The sequence below is a fragment of the Symphalangus syndactylus genome, chromosome 6, assembly GCF_028878055.3.
Source record: "Symphalangus syndactylus isolate Jambi chromosome 6, NHGRI_mSymSyn1-v2.1_pri, whole genome shotgun sequence".
Classification (NCBI taxonomy): domain Eukaryota; kingdom Metazoa; phylum Chordata; class Mammalia; order Primates; family Hylobatidae; genus Symphalangus; species Symphalangus syndactylus.
Genome location: NC_072428.2, coordinates 25,918,118 through 25,934,376, shown reverse-complemented (window position 1 = coordinate 25,934,376; position 16,259 = coordinate 25,918,118). Strand labels below are relative to the sequence as shown.

General features: G+C 41.0%; 1 protein-coding gene across 2 annotated transcripts in view; it reads right to left on the bottom strand.

Moving 5' to 3' along the window:
* Positions 1-317: 317 nt before the first annotated feature.
* Positions 318-16,259, bottom strand: part of MPPED2 (metallophosphoesterase domain containing 2) — a 210,675-nt gene continuing 194,733 nt past the window's right edge. For both annotated transcript variants that reach the window (XM_055282056.2, XM_055282057.2), the window contains exon 7: positions 318-8,355. In XM_055282056.2, the coding sequence (XP_055138031.1) occupies positions 8,288-8,355 (68 nt within the window). In that variant the 3' untranslated portion in view covers positions 318-8,287. The remainder of the gene's footprint in view (positions 8,356-16,259) is intronic.

Sequence of the window (16,259 nt, the reverse complement as noted above, 5' to 3'; positions counted from 1 at the left end):
GTACAATAGTATAGACAGATAAGATGTCAAGTATAAGGATCATAAGATCAATATCTATGAACAGGGTTGAACTCTGGTCTCTGCATTCTAACTTTGTTGCTTGTTTCTTCTACTAATTTATACTATTTGCTGAACATGGACCATCATCAGCCCAAAGGTAAGAGTAACAAAAAATACAATTTATTGGGCACTTGCTACTTTCAAGCACTTTGCTTAAATTCTACATATATTATCTCATTTAATCATAACAACCTTATGAGGCAGCTATGAGAGCATAAACATTTTTAATGTTCATAGACTTCTAGCCCAACAAAGAGACATCTGTAATAGCCACCTCAACTTTCCTTGTATTCCTCCCTTTCAAAGGAGAAGGATTCTTTCTTGCTGGGAGAGAGGCCAAACATTGAGATAATTAATAAGATGCTGATAGAAGAGAGGGGTGAAGAGTGGAAGAATGACATGGAGATGGTGGTGGAGGATGGGTTTAGTTTTTCATAGTATTTGAAGGGAGAGTCTTTGGAGCAGCTGCAGGGAGTAAATTAAGTGGATGGGAAAGTGCAAAGGTTGATTTAATATTGCTGTAAACCAAGTATTAAATCCTCTATAAAGTCTGCAGGATTCCAGCAAAAACCAGAATATCTTTTCAACAACTTTTGGGCTGTTGAAATCAGTGCTTATGATATGTGACATTACTCTAAGGCAAAGCTACATGATCTCTGAGTTCATTAGGATTAGGTATAAATATTATCTGTTTAAAGACAGTGATATCCAAACCCAGAGAAATTATATAATTCACCTAAAGCTTTCAGTACATCTGTGTAACTATGATTTAGCAATAGGGACAAAACTACCCATTTTTGCATTCCTACCCATGCCATTCTGGAACAATCTCATATTCCAGGATGTTCTTTGGTCAATTATACAAATTTCCTTCAGAATCTCAACTCAGAATTGAACTGCTTTTCTCTCAGTAATAATACTTTCAAATATTGAGTGCTCACTATGTGACAAGCTGTGCCAAATCCTTGACTTGCATTTTCTCACTTAATCTTCACATAATGCCCAGGTAGGTATGATTATCTCCAATACACAGAAGAGAAAGCTGAGGCCAGAGGAGATGAAGTAACTTCCCCAATGTTGCACAGCTAGCACAGAGCCGAGTCTGAGCTTAAACCCAGCTGTGTTTAACTTCTGCCTCCCTTTTATCCTTTAGGGTCAGTTTCTTTTGCCCCAAGCAAATGCAAATTGTTGGGAGGAAAACATCCTGAATTTGCTTCATAAACACTGTAAGCATTCTTCTCACCTCTGCCTGTTTTTTTTTTTTTTTTTTTTTCCGGTTGTTTGGGTTGTCTGCTGGTCTAAAATGGGCACACCATTTGAATAACCTGTGTACTCAGAGGAGAGAAGCATAGAGCAAAAGAGAGAGCAGTGAATGCCAGGCAGGCTGGGGCGCAGGGGTCCAGTGCTTGGATTAGCTTCCTCCCAGTCGCCTGATTGATAAGCTGGGATTTGTCTAGGCAGGCAGTCTTCAATTTGGATTTGTCAGGATCAGGAAGATTTGTTTTCTTCTGTAGTAATGTGAGGCTCAGGGTGAGTTCAGTGTAAGATTTATTCACCTTGACTATGATCTTTAAAATCATGACCATGTTTCTCAAGTCATCCACCTAAGGAAACACAAGCATAGATTTTTGCAGCTTTTTCCAAGGGAAATAGCTTCTCATGAAAAGATAACTTTCTTGTTTGTTTTTATACTTCACCTCGAGTGAAGTTATTTATTTATTTAAATTCATTAATTTTTTTCAGATAAAAGGTCGTATTCTGTCACCAAGGCTGGAGTGCAGTGGCACAATAATAACTCATGATAACCCTGAACTCTCATTCTCAAGCGATACTCTTGCCTCAGCCTCCCAAGTAGCTTGGACTAAAGGCACGTACTGCCACTCCTGGCTATCAAATTTTTTTTTTTTTTTTTTGTACAGAGGAGCTCTCACTATGTTGCCCAGGCTGGTCTTGAACTCCTGGCCTCAAGCAATCCTCCTGCCTCAACCTCCCAAAGCACTGGGATTACAGGCATGAGCCACTGTGCCTGGCCTGAATTATTTAATAACAATAGTTTTTAAAAGATACAAAGGAAGAAAGAGAAAAGGGAGATCCTGTCCTGATTTTTGTCCCAAGGATCATGACTATGATATTTCCCAATTAGATTTAGCTTCTTGTATGAATGAAAAATAGATGTTTGGTATCCAATAAAGTCATCTCTCTCTTCTTCCCCAATACCTCAATTCAGGAGGCTTTCATTTCATTTCATTTCATTTTTACTTTGGCCAACTGAAGCTGTCATGTTCGGGAGCTAAATGTGTTGTCCTGCATGGGCATCACATCCATCAATTAACGTTTCTGCCTTCTGTGCTAAAGGAATTATCTCCAAGTTCATCTTGATGGATTTTTCTCTCTACCTCATTACCCAAGCTGGATACAGCAGACTTTTCATGTTTAGTGGCTGCCATTGTACACACGTTCTGATTCTTTTGAACACACACACGCCTATTTATGGAGGCCCATGAACATTCCATTGACTATTTTTTTGCATTAGAAACACTTAAATTACAATAGCAATACAAGTCCCTTATAAAATAAAATAAAACATTATATGTGTTTTTTTAAGCAACAGCCCTTGAAGAGATGTTCAATACATAATCAAGAGTGAAGTCATACTTTATATATGTATGCTACACTACATACTCCTGCAATTTGATTTTTTCACTTACTTTATTTTTCAAATCAGTGTAATGGCAAAAACCGCAATTACTTTTGCACAAATGATACATAGTAAATCAGAAGAACATGAGTAACTGACAGTTTTCTTTATAAATTTTATTACTTAATAAACCTTTACATCTTTAGAGAGCATTTAACTTTGAAACACATTTACATTTAATTTTCTAATTATTCCTCAGATGGACTTGTGAGGTTTTATTAAATGACACCCTCAGTCACCAACATTCTGAAGTAAATTTCTTATGCGTTTCCATGTTTACTTGCTTAGTTTCTAACTATACCAACTGAATGTGGATTTTATGAGGGCAAGGGATTGTCTGTTTATGCCATACCTGTTTTTCCCAGTGTAGAGTATGCGATCAATAAATATTTCTGTATAAATAAACAATAATTTATTCTAGACAGCTCTATTTTCTGGATAATTGACAGTTCATGTTTTAAAAATCTAAATGAATTCATTGCTGAGACATATAAAAGGCTTCCTTGCCTTTTAAAATACAGCATATTGTCCATAATCTATTTCTTTGGGGTACAAGATTAATACTTGGTTGTGTATTTTACTACCATGATTTTGGGAAAAAGACATTTCAGTTTCTTTGCCCTTGCCCTAACTGACCTAGACATTCATTTAATTCTATTTGAATCCTTGAGTTTTCTGCCTTAAAAAAAAGTGACAATTGATAGCATCAATTTTATTTCAGCAAACGTCTATATTGAGTGCCTATTACATGCTAGATATGCTGATTACAAAAAAAAAAGACACTCCCAATACACAGAGACATGTAATCTCATTTCCTTGATGTTAGTGCACAAGAATCTTTCTCACTTTGAATCTGCTTCTACTCTGTAATGTTACGTAGTGAGTTCGGGAATCAATAACCAAGTTTGTTAGCAACATGTGTGAGGTATGACAAAGCAGGTATGGAGAGAGGACCGTTCCTATTAGTACCGCTAGGAAATTTTAAAATGCGTATTGAATATCTAGTTTGGTCTTTGAGGAGGATTTTTTTTAATTGCATTTGATTCTCAACCATGTTTAGGATACCCAAGTTCTTTTTTCTTTTCTTTTTTTTTTTTTTTTTTTTTTTTTTTTTTTTAGACAGAGTCTCTCTCTGTCGCCAGGCTGAAGTTCAGTGGCACGACCTCAGCTCACTGCAACCTCTGCCTCCAGGGTTCAAGCAATTCTCCTGCCTCAGTCTCCCGAGTAGCTGGGACTATCACGCCCAACTAATTTTTGTATTTTTAGTAGAGACAGGGTTTCACCATGTTGGCCAGGATGGTCTCGATCTCCTGACCTTGTGATCCACCCGCCTTGGCCTCCCAAAGTGCTGGGAGGCATGAGCCACAGCGCCTGGCCAGGATACCCAAGTTCTTTTTAAAGGAAGTATCACTCTATGTCCATATGACAAGATGAAACTGAGACTTGAAAGAATAAATCTCTTGTCCAAGTTTGCATTGCTAGTTAGAAGCAGAGCCAGAACTAAATCTCACCTTTCTTGATTGCTAATTCCATATGCTTTCCACCAGACCACAAACTGACAAGAGTTTGTCACAAAATGACAAGCCATACCAGTGTGCCCTGTATGTGCCTGTGTATAATACTCCCAAAAGTTTTATAACATAGGGGATGAAAGTCACTTATTTCCTTTCCTACTAAGCAAGTGCCCAGTGTGAATTTGTTAAAGTCAAATCCTTTAAAAGCAAAGAATTGAGACAAAATTTTGTAATGTGTGTGTAAGGGACAGGAACTTAGGGAAAACAGCCACAGACATGGAAGTCAATTCAAAGGATAATCAGGTGTCATCTCTTGCTTTTCTCAAATTGTAAGCTTTTACAGATTCCCAAGGTGCTAGTTTAGGTGAAGCAAACCCCTAAGCAGGTAGGGAATGCAATCAATGTCAATATGGTTTTACTTCAATGTGAACTTGTCCTCAACACATGATTTTTCTGGTCTTGTTTATATTGCTTTCTAGGGGCTGGGTCTTTGTAGCTTCAGTTTCCTATTGGCTTGGCTTTCCAAATTTTCTTGATAGGTGGGAGGGGGCATTTGTGTTGTCTGCTGCTGTGAGGGATCTTCATGCAAGTGCACTGTTACTGAACACAGTCGCCAGATGGGCTTTTCCAACATATCAATCCAATCATGTCATTCGCCACCCCTACCCCCCAAAAAGCCTTCCACTGTCTTCTTATTGCAATTATAATGAAATCCTAACTCTCATCAAGGCCTGCAAGGATGTTGATGAGTTAGCACCTGCCTCATCCCCTATCTTTCTCCTTACCTCCTCTATTCTCTGGCCATACTGGCCTTTTTGCTACCTTCTTATACAAAAAGCTCTGTACCTGCTATCTTCTCTGTCTGAACACTTTTCTCCCAGGTCTTCATGTGGCTGCCTCATCCACATCACTTAGATCTTTACTTACAGGGTTTTTTTTATCAGAAAGTTTCTCTGTAGTCATCCTCGTTAATGTCACTCACCCACTCCACCCTGCCATGCCAGCTAACTTCTATCCCATTTCTTGATTATTTTCTTCATAGAGTTTATCAAAATTTGAGTTTTCTAACTTATTTTCATTTTTTCTTCTTTCTTTCTTTATCAATAGAAGATGAGTTGTAGAGGGTCCAGGACCCCTTCTTATTCGTTGCTTCTGTTAGTCCATTTGCATTACTATAAAGGACTATCTGAGGCTGGGAAATTTATAAATAAAAGGGAAGCAGAGCATAAAAGTTTGGAAAATTCACAAACTGGTTGTGTGGTGGAGAAGGAAAGAACATTTTCAGAAGAGAAATATGAGTGGGCTGTGGAGCAACCACTTGCTAGACAGATTAGCATGGCTGAAGGGGAGCCAAGTGCTAATAAGCAAGACAATGGGAAAAAGGCCTTGAAAGCATTTCAGAGATTTTCAAGGCCACCACTCCCATCACAGGCCCAGAGGCCTAGGAGAAAAGAACGGTTTGGGGGGCCACATTCAGGACCCCACTGCTCTGCACTTCCTTGGGACACTGCTTCCTGCATCCTGGCAGCTCCAATTCCAGTCTTGGCTCAAGGTATAGATTAGGGTGTTGCTTCAGAGGGTATAAGCTGTAAGCCTTGGCAGCTTCCACCAGGTGTTAGGCTTGCAGAACTGTGATTTAAATAAACCTCTTTTCTTTATAAAATACCCAGTCTCAGGGATTCCTTTATGGCAGCAAAAACAGACTAACACATTGCTGTTTTCCCAGCACCTAGAACAGTGTCTAGCACAGAGTTGGGGTTCAGAATTTGGATCCCAAATAAATGAATGAACAGAACTCAGATCAGATGAACTTCAGTAACTCTTGTCACTGCTTGTCCTGCCCTTGAATTCATTCACAACAGTCAAACCCTCCTGATTATGCTAGATGCATAGTCCATGATTCTTGCCGTCACTCATATTAGTAGGATTATTATATAGGTCACACATAATAGCAATAGCAAAAGCAATAGTAGTAGTAGTAGTAGTAATAATAATAGCCAACACTTATTAAGCATCTGCCAAATGTTGGGCATTGCACTTGCCTCATATATGCCTAACCTTTACCACAGTCCTGCAAAGTAAGCAATACAATCCATGGCTTGCAGATCAGAAAACAAGGCCACATAGTTGGTAGTGATGGAAGCAGATCTGAACCCAGGAGCATCTAACTGCACAGCATGCACGTATATAAGCATAGCTGGATTTCAAAGCCACTATTATCTCAATACTACAATTAATTACTCTGAGCATCTAAGCCACACTCTCTCTTTAGTGAATGACACACAGACACAGTAAAAAACAAACTTGTACAGGGACCTCTGCTGTCAACAGGCGCACAACATCCCCACGGCTGAAATGTGAACTCTGAATAATTCTATGACTAAGTTTTCCTAAAATCCACAAGCAGATGCTGTGTGCTTGTCAGAATCTTTGAAAATTCCATTTTCAGAGCGTTTCATTTCTTTGAAACATTCATTATGTTTCAGGCATATTCCCAGTCCCCCATATTCCTTTCGGCATGCTTATCAATACTTATTGATAAATTCCTACTCTGAACAGATAGTCTGTCAGGGGCTGAGGATAAAGGAGACTGTCAGGGAGGGATAGGAAACGAGAGTGGCCTCAGTGCTGCTGACCACACGGGGTTGGAGAGACACCATCCCATGCTCTGCTCCCATCAGAAAAGGAACTGAGCAATGGGATCGGGGAGCATGTGGGGGTGGTCCCCAGAACACTCAATGGTTAATGAATTTCATTTTGGGAGAAATATGTGGGAGCTTGGTAAGCATGCCAGCTTCTTTGAGGTTCTGTGGTGCATGATTCCGTCTTCTTTTTTTGTTTATAGTGAACAGTCCCAGGAAAACCCCATTTGCAACAGAAATTTCCATGGTCCCCCCCTCTCTCCAGGCCTCCACTCCACTGCATTCCACACTGTGACAGTGACAGCCCTAATAGCAAGTAAATACCCAGACCTGGCCCTTTTAGAGTTCAAGGGTGGGGATCAGCAGGGGAGAGGCGGCCACATCGTGTCCTTGGCAGATGCCTGACGATGATGCTGGCTTTGTGGGAGGAAGGTGGGAGCTGGGGTGTGCCCAGCTGGAAGCCACTCGTAATTTAATACTCGCAGATGGAGACTGAGGGTGATATGATACCCCCAGCTGTCTACCACTGCCGCCTTCAAGGCCCCCCTCGGCTGCCTGGGACTTGGGATGCTTTGGGAAGGGCCTGGTGTGGGTGGGGGCGGCCTAATAAAGCAGCTGGTCTATTAGAAGATAAGCTTTGTGGAGAATCACACAATCATCCTGAATCCCCCTAATCCTAAACTTTATTGCCCTAGATAATAAGCTTTGGTGGCGACGCTCCATTGAAATATGGAATTGTCTTCAGGCTGGAGGCACCTGCTGTGTCACTCAGCTCCAGGCCGGCAACTGCTGCACACAATTCAGGGGCAGGTGCACAGTGCCCGCCTTGGCTCCCGGAGGGAAGGGGGACAGTTAAGGGGGCCAGCCGCTCTCTCACAGAGGGCTCCAAACATTCTGTGCCGGGAAGGCCTGCCTTAGGCCTGAGAATGTTCTCTCTGTGGTTTGGGCATGAAGCTGTTTAGAGGACTTGGGAGAGAAGGAGCAGGAGGGACTGTTTGTCGGTAGGGGATGCCGAGGCTTAGAGAAGGAATCAGCTCTGTCTGCAGACCTGGGGTGGAGGGGGTCATCAGTGACTGATCTGTCTTTCCTTTTCTCCTACAACCCCTTCTTGCAGTGGCCCTTTATGCACTGGCCCCACCTCCCCAGTCTGTTTCCTCTTCCAGCAGAGCCCTCCTCTGCTGCCTTGCCTGTTGTCCACCAGGTGAGCTTCCCTGTCCCCTCCTCCTCATGCCTTCTTTGTCTTCACCAAGGAGAGGCATCTTCCTTCCTTCCTGTGTGCCTCTCTAGTTCTTGATTCATGCCAGGATTGTAGCTCACACAATGCTAATTCATCAGGTCATCAATTAATTGTGTCTATGCCAGTTTCCTCTAGACTAGGAAGTTTTTGAAGGCAGAGAACATATTTTTGTCCTCAGTGCCTTGGAGATGCTCACAGGGTTTACTAAAGGGGAGAGACAGAAAGAGAGAGGGAGAGAGAGAGAGATGAACACGACCTAAATTATTCAGTTTTCTCTCTGATGGTGTCTTGATTACCTTCCCATTCTCATAAACAACCCCTCAGCAACTCTCTAGAGGACCAACTGTGTTAGATTAAGTTCAGAGCAATCTTGGCTTTTAACAAGGCCCCTCCACCAAGCAGTTGCCTTGCAAAAGTGATTGATGAGTTTAGTGGCCTCTAGGGATGAAGGCTGACCTCTTCCTCCAACAGAGCCTTTTGACAGCTTAGACTGAATTCGGGAGCCTTGACTGAGGTTGGGTATATTCCCCACTACAAGAGATAGGATATGAGGTGGAACATAGTGTGTGTGGTCACCCGCAGAACCAAACTAAGAGCTCCACTCAGGCAAAAGTGTCCAACCCTTATATTTGAAAATGATGCCCTGGGGATTGTCTATTTACTGAGTGTTAATGTGAAATAGGAATTCTTTGTGGTCCCCCTGCTAAGCTGCTATGCCAGCTTTTGCTTCTATGTTTTCATAAAATGTGTGCTGGTGGTTACTATTCTGATGGGCAGAAATTCGGGGACTCCCTGCGTCCTTTCCTCAGGTGGGATTTAGGTTTAAAATAATTCTCAATTAACCAATGAAAAATTTAATAATCCTGAACGGCTTCATTTACATATCCTATCACACACTGTGCCACTACAATCTTCTTTTTTTTTTTTTTTTTTGAGACGGAGTCTCGCTCTTTCACCCAGGCTGGAGTGCAGTGGCGCGATCTCGGCTCACTGCAAGCTCCGCCTCCCGGGTTCACGCCATTCTCCTGCCTCAGCCTCTCCGAGTAGCTGGGACTACAGGCGCCCGCCACCGCGCCCGGCTAATTTTTTTTGTATTTTTAGTAGAGACGGGGTTTCACCGTAGTCTCCATCTCCTGACGTCGTGATCCGCCCGCCTCGGCCTCCCAAAGTGCTGGGATTACAAGCGTGAGCCACCGCGCCCGGCCTGCAATCTTCTCCTTCTCTAGAAAATATATTGTTACTTTTCTATAGTCACTCTGCCCAATTTGGTTGCCTTGACTCTGGATCAAGGAGTCTCTGAGAGGCTGAGGCAGGTGTTAGCCTTTTCAGAAACTGACTCAGGTGGAGAGTTTTTGGAACCTCACAGCTAATGGTCTCCCTGCAGACCAGATAACATAACACAGCAATAATTTGGGGCATCAGAGTACAAGTTAATGGCCAAATACACAGAGTTCCCAAGCCCGTCAACACACAAAATACCCACAGCTACTCAATGTCTTCATGGGCCCCAGATCACTTGCCTTTTAGGAAAAAAGCCTCTTATATAATCTATTCAAGAATAACGGTCCACATTAAATACATTTAGTATATAAGTGTTGAAATGCAGGCATCTAACTGGCATTTATTACATCTCACAGACATTCAGTTAGATATTTACTAATTTTGATTCTCAGCTTTCTTTTAAAATATGCCAGAAATATGAATTTCTAACTTCCCACTTGAGTTCAAATAACAAATTCAACATTTTTTGAGCACTGGCATGTAGAAGATAGTGATTGACTCCCCTCTAACAGTTTCTTTGTCTGATTTTGGGGTCTTCGCCAGAAGCCACAAAAATAGTAAGCCTCCTTTCTCTTGAAATGTCAAGTGCGTTTTTGTGCTTATTGACTGTTCTCACCGGTCTGTCTCTTTAAGGAAAACTTACAATACTTTTTCTAGGCCTCAAATGTTGACAGCCTAATAGTCTGGGTGCCCACTTATGTTGGCCAAAGTATTAAAAATCCCTGAAACCATCCTTTGGTCCTTGGAGGAGTTTATGGTAATGGAGGCCGGAGTCTGGAGAATATATCACTGCCATTGATTGCCCTGTGGCAGGCGCTGAAGTATGTCAACCAAGAGTGCACCGTTCTGCTGCTCTGAACTTCAAAGAAAGACTGTTTCAGTTAGCCTTTGCTGTGTAACAAAGTACCCCAAAACCTAGTGGCTTAAAACAACAACTTATTGTTATATCTTTTAGGATTCTTTGGTTTGGCTCCAAGGTTGCTGTGCCAGTTTTGCCTGGCAGCTGCATTCAGTTGCAAGGTCAGCTGGGCCCAAAGGTTGAGATGGCTGCCCCTCTCACATGTTTGGCAGTGGTGCTACCTGTTGGCTAAGGCACCTCCCTTCTCTTCCATGGGGCCTCTTATCTTCTAGTCAATGAGATCAGTTTCTTTGTATCGTGGTCTCAGGGCAGCATTCAAAGAAGGTGGAAGTGAACTGATCAAAGCAAGTCACACCACCAGCCCAGATTCAAACGTATGGAGAAATAGACTCTAATCCCCGACAGGAGAAGTGGCAAAATTATAGTGCACAGGGGCCTGGATCCTGGAATGGAAGAAATTTGCAGCCATTAAACAACGTACCACAACCAGGCCACAGATGGATTGCAGATTCCAGAAGTGAAGAGATGGAACTGTCTAGGGGCTTCAAAGAAGCTAGGGAATTGATTCTGAACTGCAGGCCCAGTGGCTTTGGGCCCCAACTCCCTTTATAAAGTGGCTTCCCTCTGGAGGGAAGCTCAGAAGCTTTTTTGCTGAATGGCCTAAAAGACAAAGGCTAACTGCTCTTTGGTGTGGTCATTTCAGCCTTTGTCTTGCACTGCTCATACACTCTGCACTTTGGACGTGATTGTAGACCAGCCCTCAGGTTCGTCATTGAGGAAATCTGGGCCAGGTACCTAACTCTATCAGTTGGTGGGGCAGGCAGGAGAAGCCATGGTCTCTGAATGAAACAGTTGGTAGGACAGTGGGCTCTCACATAAAAATGCCTGGGTTTTGATCCTGGCTCTACCACATATCGTCTGTGATATATGAACAAGAATTCTCTAAGCCTCAATTTTCTTCTCTGTAAAATGGAATGATTGTGTATGTTTCTAAATGTTTAATCATATGTGTATATGTGTGGATTCAATAAGATCATGTCATTTTGCTTCAATGTCTGGCATTTATTAAGTCAACTATTAGTTCTCATTATTTTCCAATCAACATAGAAGCCAAACTGAAAAGTGTTGTTTGAAATGAATTTCATAATATATATTTATAGAATCAAATATCGATAAAAAAATTGAAAAATTCAACCTCCCCAGTTACCTTCACATCTAAAGCCCCAACATTAGGCTTTAAATTAATGTGATTCAGGAAGTCACATGAAAAGGGTCTGCATTTTCTAGTCATACCAACCTGGACGCTAATCCTGGCTCTGCCAGTTACTAAGCGTGTAATCCAGAGCAAATTACCTCTCTAAGCCTCAGTTTCCTCATCTGCAATGGTACATATAATAGCAGTACATATAACTACTTCAAAGAAGTAGATGTGAGAATTAAGGTAATTATGTAAAGCACCTGGTGTACGGTAGGTGTTCAAACTATACTATTTCTCTTCCTTCCACTTTGAATTTCTAACTTCCCACTTGAGTTCATATAACAAATTCAACAACATTTTTTGAGCACTGGCATGTAGAAGATAGCGACTGACTCCCCTCTAATGGTTTCTTTGTTTGATTTTGGGGTCTTTGCCAGAAGCCACAAAAAGAATAAGCCTTCTCTCTCTTGAAATGTCAAATGCGTTTTTGTCCTTATTGACCGTTCTCACCGGTCTGTCTCTTTAAGGAAAAGGCCCTGAACAGGCTGCTCACCCCATTAATACCAAAGGCTGTGAGTTTTTCAGTTCCACTGAACTCTGTGTGACCTTCGCAGACAATAATTACTTTAACATAGGGTTAGGCAACAGCAACAAACTTGTCTAAAAATAAGCCAGGGCTTAAAATACAACTTAACCTGGGAGATTTAAGCAGGTAAAGAAGATGGCTTCTCTCCGGAATTGCTTCTTGATTAATCACCCCATCTGAGGTTGTTGGAAAAATGACAGTTTTCAAACAGGGCTTTAAATGTCTCCTGCTCTACTTTTCTACCCTGGCAGGAAGCCAGTCTCTCCAAGCCACTGGTTCTTAAAGGGGACAGGTTCCCTTAGATTTCCCTGAGCTGGAGCTCAGGAGCGTGAGACAGTAATGGATAGACAGATGGGAGGGAGTATTCACGCAGCCCACCTAAGGTTTGCTCACCTCCAAGATAGACTCAAGGAGCAGTCACTGAACTAGGAGGAAGGAAGCAGCAATATCTGAGGAGGAAGTGCCTATTTTAAATTGTGCTCAGGGTTTAAGGCAAAGTGTGTCCGCTATCTTCTTTCCAAACACTTTATCCGGTATCTTGCCTTCTATGCTTGGGTCCTGGCATTTTGTCAGCTTGGTTCCAGTCTTCCCTCTGTTCCTCTTGCTGGCCTTTTTCCATCCTAGGGTTCTTCTCAGCCACTACTTCCCTGAACATTCACTCCTCGTATTTGGGAACTTTCAATTTGTGCCCAATCTGGAGATCACCTCTCATCGACAGTTGTTTCTCTTTCTCAAATTAACTATGAGTCATGTGGGTCAGAGTCTTGCCTCTTCACCACACCTGCTGGGTACTCATGACATCACTGGAAGCCCACATCCAGTGTCCCACCCTCTGTGTCCTTGCTAATAGACAACCCTATCTCTGCTCTCACTACATCCTGGACACAGTCTCTGTGGTCTTTAGGTGACTTTGGCTTTATCATCCAGGCCTAAAGCATGCCTCCAACTCATAGGACTTTCAGACCAGAGTTCCATCTTGGCCTTGGGTGAGAGATTTTCCATGGAAAAGTCCCTTCCCTTCATCTCAAACCAAATCAGCTCTGTCCAGGGATGGTTTGGCACAACCTCCTGCAATTTCCTATCTTGCTTACCGGAGTATGTATACCATCTGACATAGTATATAGTTATTATTTATTATAATGTGACCTCCCAGGAGTTTTTGTTATGTTTAGAACTTCATCCTCTGTGCCTAAAACAATGTGAACGCATAGGTAGTGCTCAATAAACATTTGTCCAATAAAAAATAAACAAATAAATTATATTTAAGGAGTCCCAGAGTTCTGGGGTGTTATGCCTTGTTTATCATAAGTTAGAATGGCTTCTTGGTGAGATCATTTTTGAAAATGTGTTTAATTTTATCCTGTTTTTAAAGTTAATGTACAGTTAATTTGACTTGCTTTTGGTGTGCAGTTCTGAGTTTTAACACAGTGTAGATTTGTGTAGCCACTACCACAATCAACATACAAAACAATTTTGTCAGCCCCAAAAACTCCCCTGTGCTGCTCCTTTGTAGTCATGCTTTGCCCCCATCCTAGCCCCTGGCAACCACTGATCAGTATAGTTTTGTTTTCTTGAGAATATCATACAAGTGGAACATATCTTTTGAGACTGTCTTCTTTCACTCAGTATAATGTCTTTGCGATTCATCCAGGCTGTTGTGTGTACCAATAGTTTGTTCCTTTTTATTACCGAGTAGTATTCCACTTTATGGATGTGTAACTATTTGTTTATCCCTTCACCTGCTGAAGGATATTTGGATTGTTTCAGTTTTTGGTGATTATAAGTAGAGATACAATAAGCATTTGTATGCAGGTTTTTGAGTGAACATGAGTCATCATCTCTCCAGGGTAAATATTCAGAAGTGAGATTGCTAGATCACCTGTAAATGTATCTTTAAATTCATGAGAAACTGCTAAGCTGTGTTCCAGGAGGCTGTACCAGTTTTTATTTCTATAAGTAATGCATGGGGATTCCAGTTGCTCTGCATCCTTGTCAGCACTTGACATTATCAGGCTTTTTTTTAAAATGGCCATTTTAATAGGGATGTAATGTTATCTCATTGTGGTTTTAATTTGCATTTTCTTAGTAGCTAATAAGGTCGAAAATCTTTTCTTATGCTTATTTGCCATCCATAAACCCTCTTTGGTAATGTGTTTATTCAACTTTTTACCCATTTTTAATTTGGTTGAATTTTAAGGCTTCTTTATATATTCCAGCTACAAGATCTTTGTTTTTGTTTAATATGTGATGTGAAAATATTTTCTCCCACTCTGTAATTTGTATTTTTATTTTTTAAATAGCATATTTGACAGAGCAAGTTTTAAATTTCAATGAAGGTCAACTTACAAATTTTTTTCTATCAGGTATTGTATTATTGGTGTCATATGTAAGAACTCTACCTCATTCCAAGTTATGAATATTTTCTCCTGTTTTCTAGATTTATGCTTTACATTTAGATAATCCCTTTTGAGACAACTTACTTTTTTCTGCATGTGAAGTTAAATTGTTCAATGCCATTTCTTTAAAAGACTGACTTTCTTCTTTGAATTGTCTTTGTACCTTTTTCAAAAATCAATTCATCATACTTGTGTGGCTTTATTTCTGGAATTTCTATTCTACTCCACTGTAGTATGTGTCTGTCCCTTCACCAGTACCACAGTATCTTGATTAATGTGTATTTATCATAATTGTTCAAGTAGCATGAAGCCTCCAACTTTGTTTCTGAATCATTTTCTAGCCACTATCATCCTGTGCTACAAAACGAGAAGGAGAATGTGAAGAGAAAAATGAGCTTTTATTGAGTACTGTCTATGTGATGATAGCTAATGGACCATGGGGATTTACAGTATCATTTAGTTTTTAAAATAATGTATTCCAGGTCAGTACTATTTTCTCATTTTTGAAGATAAGAAAACTGAATCCCAGAGAATTTTAATAACATGCCCAAGCCTACTTAGTTAATATAAGCCAGAGTTAGGACTCAATCCTAGGTCAGGTCAGGCTGACCCTCAAGTTCACAACCTTCCTACTACACAATGGTTCATGTCAACTCTTCTGGATTCTGGGGGTATGGAGTAGACCTAAGCATACCTTGGATGCTCTGCATGGACTCAATTTTTCAAAAATCATTTATATTAGAAAGAAGCCTCTCATGAGTTCCCAAAGGATATTTTGTTCCCATGGTTGAGATGCAAACATATTCCTATTTATACAGTCTGAACAGACGGCTTAGTTTGGCCTCTTAAAAGAACAGTGGTGAGTTAATAATCTAAGAGTAGATTGTCACACTGGCTACAGGAAGATAAGTTTAAGTCTTTAATTTAATATAACTTATTCTCATTAATTAAATGCCAATTACCTGCTTGTCTTTCCTGGGAACTGGCCTTTGCAATCAATCTTTTCAGAAGCGTACACATACATTCACAGAGGTATTAATATCACTCTCAAGATTTACAGGCACTGGACTCTTTGGCTTAAACCATCCTCAAACACTCTACACTGTAACCGCAGATAATCGTCATAAATTTCCTGATCTTTGACCTAACCGGTTCTTAAATTTCCATTCCCTAACGGGCTTGAGGAGATCGTATTTATCATACTGAGATGCTTGCTTTTAAGGACAACGCATTCCAGCAAGGCTCTGGATTTCAGATCTCTGATCCATCCTCCTACCTTGGGCTTTTGCTATTCACAACAGATGAGAATCGTTGGGGACTAAGAAAGGAACACTGTCCTCTGACTCCCCTGTGCAGGGACATAAAGCAAAATCATTCATTCATGGCCAATATAACCTTGCAAAATATCTGGAGCGATTTGACCCCTCAGAAGCCTTTTGAATGCCCCAACTGCACTGATTTAAGCATTCAATGGCAGCAAATACCCACTGCTAAAAATATTCCCACTCCAGCCTTTAGCAGCTGCCTGTAGATACCTGCAGTTTTTCTTAAATTTCTTACCCTCTAGACTGCTTATTTCTTATGCTTAGACATAACTATACATTTTATGGTTGCTATACATTTAAGTCTTGAAAGTTGTTGGTAGTTTGTGTTGCAGAACTGGTCTGGAATATGTGCCTTCTAATTCCATATTTCAGCTCAACGAAACGAGAAAGAGAAGGAAACCAAATTTAATGAAGGAAAACCCAGGTTTACTTGCAAGCTCATAGTCACACCTTCCTACATCTG